The following is a 6,985-nucleotide window of genomic DNA, read 5'->3' on the forward strand; positions in this document are numbered from 1 at the left end:
AACATCTAGTGGTTGGAGGCCAGCGATGCTAACAGCACGCAGCATGCGGGACAGCCACCCCAGGTTCCCTGCACCAGTAGCTTAAAGGTTGATAAGCCCTGCTATAGGAGGTAAAGGTGGTTTGTTTTGTTTTTAGCAGAAGACACATCTTCTAGGGGAACAGGAACAAGAGAGCAAGGGAAACAATCATTACGATTGGTGGGCAGGGCACCTGGGTGGCTCCACTGGTTAAACCTCTTGATTTTGGCTCAGGTTCACGATCTCTGGGTCCCAGGATAGAGCCCCAGGGCGGGCTCTGTGCTCAGTAGGGACTCTGCTGGCCAATTCTCTCCTTCCTCTGCCCCACCTCTAAAATAGATCTTTAAAGATTGGTGGGCAAGGGGCACCTGGATGGTTCAGTTGGTTGAGCAACCAACTCCAGGTTTGGCACAAGACATATCTCAGGGTCATGAGAATGAACTAGGTATTGGGCTCCATGCTTGGGCAGGAGTCTGCTGGAGATTCTTTCTCTCCCTCTGCTCCTCCCTAAAAATTCATCTTAAAGATTGGTGAGCAAGCCTGACATGACCCTACACATTCCAGGAAGCAGGAACAAGTTGCCTTTCTACATGATAGTGTTTTGCAATCCCCAAAGAATGGAGGTGAGGACCGCAGTGGCAGCTGGAGACATTAGACTAAGTCCAAGTAAGTGCATAGCTTTCTAACACCAAGAGCCCATACATTTATGACCATGTCCACAGCTGGAGGTTTCCACCCTGGGTGAGATCAAGCTGGGCAAGAATGGGAAAAACAGATGAGCCAGTGCAATGAAGACCAGAGGAAGGGGAGCACTGATTTTTTTTCCCCCTGAAATGAAGAGTCAATAGGGCAGATGAGTTCTTGGCCAACACTCTGGGCTCCCCTGGCTCTCTCCACTCCTGGGTTAGCTGCTGCTCCTTCTTTGTCAAGCCCGGTGTGCCCTTCCCCCCGCCCCCAAGAGTCCAGCCTAAAAAAGGGCAAGGAAACCCTACATCACAGAATGCCTAAGCCTGCCCGAGGAGGCAATCTACCCTGCATGTTCTAAGTCAAATCGTAGGCAACTGTAAGTGAACACAAGACCCCAACCCAAACCACAACAAACACCACAGAGACAATGTATCGTGCGTGCTGTAAGACCTTTAATTCAGTAAGTAACGAAGACTTCCAACCACGTCACCTAGGGACCGTTTTACCCGCTGCTCTGTTTGGCCGCCAGTCTCTTATCTCTCTCTTCAGCAATGGTGAGGCGGATACCCTTTCCACGGGGAAGAGAAATCCATGGTTTGTTGCCCTGTAGGAGAAAACAAGGAGCATTACAACCCACCACACACTAACTCCCACTGGCAGCTTGGGACATGTGACATCTGTCATCTCATTTAAAGAAACAGGCCCGAGAGCTTAGCAACAGCCAGGCAGTCTTAGGACATTTAGATGCCAGTTTAGCAGAAATATCCACTGCCCGGGCTGCCGGGGTCACCCTATTACACTTGCTGCCCACATATTAGATGTAAACTGTAATGCCCTTTGTAGTTAACGACTTAAAACTATTCAAGTAGCGTCCAAGGCGGACTACTGCCCCGCCCCCCCACAGGCATGAACTGAAAAACTTAAGTATAAGGCATATTCACTCCATCACTGGCAATTCTCACCAAGCAAGGTGATCAGGTCCCCCCGCGGATTCTGCGACACTGCCAAAGCCCAGGTTTGCCCCGGCCCCGCTGTGTGTGGGCCCGACCCCAGAAGACGCAATACACTAGCATCAGAAGAGCCAGCCCCTAGCCGTATCTGCATCCACCCATCTCCCTGGACCGGGGGGCGGGGGACGGACCCAGACTTACTTTGCCGATTACAAAAATGTTGGAGAGCCGGGTGGCAAAGCTGTTGCCGTTGGCATCCTTCACGTGAACCACATCAAACGAACCAGGGTGTCTCTCTCTATTGGTGATCACACCAATTCTTCCCAGGTTAGCACCCCCAGTCACCATACACAGATTACCTAGGGAGAAGGAATCATCTGCTCAGAGCCAGGCCTGAAACACAAGTCATTTCCCCCATTTGAATTTACTTCTATGGCTAGGTTAGCCAAGCAAGAACCTTCAGGGCTCTCTCAGGATCTGCCCCTCCCACCGAAAAATCCATCCAGAGTATTCTGAGCATTTGGGCCTCTGGAAGTGAACATACTATACTATACCTGGGTGTTTGTTTCTACCCTCCACCCAAGAGAAACCTGTCCAACCCCTTACACTTCCCCAAAGCCACGCCACAATGACACACCATCAAGTTCTACACATTCCCTGCACGTTTCTTAAAATGAGCTGCCCCCTTCCTCCATCAAAAGACCTGTAGCTCCGGTTGCTAATGAGATGTGCATCGGAATCACCTAAGAGGGCTCAAAACAAAACCAAACCCTGTACCCGGGCATGGTGCAAGTCCTAATGTTTGATTACATGAGAGAGAGGGAGAAGAAGAGCAAAGAACAGCTCTTATACCTGGGCTTTAAAGAAAATGCCCAGAAACAAAATTAAGAGTGCCCAGGTAGCACTGAGGCTGCTTACCAGTATCGAACTTGATGAAGTCAGTAATCTTCCCAGTCTCCAGATCGATCTGAATGGTGTCATTCACCTTGATGAGGGGGTCAGGATAGCGGATGGTGCGAGCATCATGAGTCACCAGATGAGGGATTCCTTTTGTCCCCACAAAGATCTTTCTGACTTTGCACAACTTATACTGGAAGCATAAGTTAGCCACATTTAGTTTAGCTCACATGCACCACACTCCAGAATGTATGAAAACACTAATTTCGAAACCGCAAGTCACTGTGTTAAGAACGCAAGTAGCAGCTAAAGGCAATAGCCCTACGCAGGAACGCTGGTTTCCCAAACTACAGAACGGTGTCCAGGACTTTACTTCCTACCCTCCATAAATTTCTCTTATGCTGTCCCTCTCTAGGGCAGTCTTCCTGTTCGGGCTTTTCCTTGTACCACACTCCATCACCCCCATTTTCAAGTCCAAGGGATCAAAGGCTCTATGACCTCCACATCCCACAACAGGGGGACTCCTTCCGTGCATGGGTTGATCACCCTTCTTTCCCGAGGCTGTTTCAGCCTCACGGGTCCCCTGAATTCTTCCAACTTACATGCATGGGCCCCCTAACAAGTGCCTCTTAGCGGCTATCACACAACTGAGTTTAGTCTCACAAAGTGCAACTGTATTACCAGTTCCCCTCATCAACAAACATTTCACACAAAGCATTTCGACCTTGGACTTTCACTCCCTGACCTCCCCCAAGTAAATCAAATCACCTTGATGCCATTGGACATGCCCTCCAGCCTGCTGATAACAAGGCAGCTAAGGAAATTAGGAGCTGAATCACCCAATTGAATTAACCTTCATTTATAGCCAATAATTCAAGGGGCCTTAAACTTTTGTGTAAAACCACTGCAACAAACTGGATTAAGTAATCAATATCTGTAATCTTTTTTGGGGGGAACTAGCTCAAACAAATGCCCCAAGGATGACCAGTCTCCTCCACTAACACCCTTCCTTTCCCCCAGAGTAAAGCTAGACCCACAGAGGGAGACATGACCAAGGGCCAATCAGACTGGACTAGTATTGGTTTTCTGGTCCCTTATACTTAAAGGACCCATACTTCAGGCACTAATAAATGTTCCTAGAAATCACTCTCCTTGCCTCTAAAAGACAACCTGGAAACCACTGTGAAACCAATTTTTTTTCTGCCATAAAATAAGACCATCTGTTGAAGGTTTTAACTTCAACAGGGGATCAGTTAAGATATCCATCAACAAACTGTGATGCCACTATTGGGACTTTTAATAACGTGACAAAACTGCACACACAACAGATCCCCACCGAACTGTTAACTGGCTATTTCCAGGTATAGGATTGTTAAGTAATCTTAATCTACCTACCTCACTGCAATGGACCAGCCCACATACTCACTCCAGGCTCTCACTCAGAAAAGTAACTTTCCCGAATGGAGACCCAGCCTTTTTGAAACACTCACCTTGGCCTCCTCAGGTGTAATCCGATGAACAGCAAAGCGACCCTTGGTGTCGTAGATCAGACGGAAATTCTCCCCGGTCTTGTCAATGCTGATGACATCTGACATCAAAACAGTAACTGAGGTTACTATACAGCCCCACTACCCCATGCTGAGTAACAACCATGCCACTAGAAGAAAACCCCCCCCATGCTTCCCCATTTCAAATACCAACAAGAATTCCCAAGACTAATGATGACAGCTAGCCAATCTTTTAATGTTCCAAAACCCTGGTTTTACAACATGTAAAACTTAAGGTGAACTGAAATTCGGTTTTGAGGAATGATTCTGGAGTATTTACAGCCCCACGCTAGGTTAGTAAAGAAACTGAAAGGGAAGGTCAGTCACGCTTTCCTTCTGTGACTGATTAAAAAGCCTACCAATATTCAATACGACTGCCATTTTGGAGAGGAAGAGAAAACCAAAAGGAGCCCGCACCAAGTGCCCACCACTAACCACTTACCCATAAAACCAGCAGGGTAGGTGATATCAGTTCGGACCTTGCCATCAATCTTAATAAAACGCTGCATACAGATTTTCTTTACTTCATCTCCTGTTAGGGCATACTTAAGTCTGTTCCTTAGGAAAATGATGAGAGGGAGACATTCTCTCAGCTTATGGGGACCAGTAGATGGGCGAGGAGCCTGTAATGATTTAAAAAAAAAAAAAGAGCTTAAACTGATGTTGGGATTCACTCAAACCCGCGTCCCACGTCCTGAGACCATTAACTAGACACCAGACTGTCCATCAGCACCTGAATTTGGGTAAACAAGAGGTGTTCAAAACTTGCAAAACTATTCCAGACCGGAAAGTTTTATAGCATTTTCCCCTTTCAGAGGTCCAGGCCCATTAGGAACATCTCAGTTCGGAGTCCATGTAAGTGTACTATATGGTTTGTGGAATGAGGCAGAGCTATTAAGAGTGAGGTGGGGTGCAGCTAGGTAGCACAAGGCCTTCAAAAAGAGAGGAAGACAAGAACACTCTTCCCATAGTCCTGTCTGCAAGTAACTTATGGATATGGGAATCGGGGATGCCTGGTACATAAAGGAGTATAAAATACGTCCCCCAAACATGTCAACTAACTGGCCATAAAACTGGAAAAAAGAAAGCGTCCCTTAAGGTACTTACAATTTGTACTAGATGCTCTCAATATGATACTTACAAACACACCGGTCAGTTTATCCAGCATCCAATGCTTTGGAGCTGCTACACGCTTCAGATGCTTCTTGGGACCACGAGCCTGAAGGAGAATTTCAGGGTGTTACTATTCCCTCTCCAGCAAAATGTGTACAGCGTTAAAAAGTGCAGGGCCGTGACAAAACGCACAGAAGCAAAGGCATACAGTTATCTAGCCAATACTATAGGCTCCATCGACTACAATCCCCCTCTTCCCGCCCCCGGACAGAGATCAGTAATCACGATCTTTGAGGGCTGTTCTAAGTATTGTCGAAGTTACCGCTTAGAAGCGTGTCCGCTTCCCGAAGCTGTTTTTTCCAAGAAACTGTTCTGGCGAAATGGCCAAGAGCCCAACCCGTGCTGCTATTGGTTAGTCAATCACATGGTAAAAGTTTTCCCAACTTCACCACCTCGCTACAAAGTGTCTAGTGCGGAGATTCACCTGCCCTCAGCAAAACCACGTGCCAAGAGCTGCTCCCTCGTAATCTAAGGCCGCAAGCTGAGAGCCGCTTTCACTTTAAAACGCGGAAGCATTTTAACGCTGTGTACACATGCTTACCGGTCCCACTACTTCAAGTCAGGCCGCGCCAAAAAAAAAAAAAAAACAAAAAACCGCTTCTCGGCCCAGCGTACCCGGCACCTACCCGCCCCGGGGCCATCATCTGCCCGCCCGGCCCACCCGCGCAGCTCCAGCCGGAGAGAGCCGTTCCTCTTAGGGTCACAGGATGTGTGGTCGGGCGTGGCCGGACCAGAGACCGAGGCCTTCCCGCCAGCGGCACCGATCTCCCCCCCCTCCTCCAGGGCCGGCGTTGGCCCTCGCCCTCGAGCCCGCCTGGGCCATCCCGCAGGCCGCAGTGCCTTCGCCTCCGCCGGGCCACCCCCTGCGGGAACCCCGGAGCCCCGGGGAGCCCTAGCCCTGGGAGGATGGAAGCTGATGGGTCCCGAGAGCTCGCGAAGAACCCTCCTTACCATGGCTGCGCTAGGCACGAAAAGAGGACCGCCTCCTTCCGGTACCCGAGAAAAGAGGGTCGGAGGCTGCGCGCGCCGGAGCCTCAAACGCTCCGCCCAGTTCCGCCCTTTCCCAGAGCACCGGGATTCTATCTTGCCACCTGCTGGTGGGAGGTCGTAGGGCCGAAGCTTGGGCAATCCGCTCCCTCTGGTTCCCAGCCCCCGCCCCAACCACGATTTGCCAAGCGCCTCTGGTGCGCGTGATTCAGTGTTAGCCGCTGGAAATACAAGGTGAGCTAGACATGGTCCCTTCCTTCGAGGACGGGGCAAAGTGAGGCTACTTAAAGTCCCATGTACACAACATTGCATAATCAGTAGAATATGTTTTAATAGATACTTAATATTAATTCTTAAACATATTTTGTCTGTCCCTTTTTCCGAGTTCTCTTGAGTCAGCCAAACTGCCCATACTGTAAGTTGGGAAGAACCAGCATTTCTTTTTAAAGATGTTTATTTATTTGAGAGAGAGAGCAAGCAGGGGGAGAAGCAGAGAGAGGAGAGAGAGAATCCCAAGCGGACTCCGTGCTGAGCACGGAGCCCAATGAGGGGCTCGATCCCATGACCCTGAGATCATGACCTGAGCAGAAATCAACAGTCAGAGGCTCAACCGACTGAGCCACCCAGGCGCCCCAGGAAGATCCAACATTTTTATTCTCTCTTGCCTCCCCCAGATCCCAGAGAGGGTGGAATGTAGGGGGCAGGAGGGTAGGATCCTTGCTTGAA

The 6,985-nt window shown here is 49.3% G+C and overlaps 1 protein-coding gene across 1 annotated transcript; it reads right to left on the reverse strand.

The window, feature by feature from the left end:
• Positions 1–1,137: 1,137 nt before the first annotated feature.
• RPS4X (ribosomal protein S4 X-linked) lies at positions 1,138–6,292 on the reverse strand. Its single transcript, XM_008709723.2, has 7 exons — positions 6,224–6,292; positions 5,241–5,318; positions 4,542–4,722; positions 4,043–4,140; positions 2,574–2,745; positions 1,857–2,014; positions 1,138–1,309 (listed from the first exon to the last, which is right to left on the reverse strand). Exons 1-7 carry the CDS (start codon positions 6,224–6,226, stop codon positions 1,208–1,210), a joined length of 792 nt encoding a protein of 263 aa, XP_008707945.1. The 5' UTR covers positions 6,227–6,292; the 3' UTR covers positions 1,138–1,207.
• Positions 6,293–6,985: the final 693 nt, after the last annotated feature.

This window comes from Ursus maritimus, assembly GCF_017311325.1.
Source record: "Ursus maritimus isolate PB19 chromosome X unlocalized genomic scaffold, ASM1731132v1 scaffold_X1, whole genome shotgun sequence".
Taxonomy (NCBI): domain Eukaryota; kingdom Metazoa; phylum Chordata; class Mammalia; order Carnivora; family Ursidae; genus Ursus; species Ursus maritimus.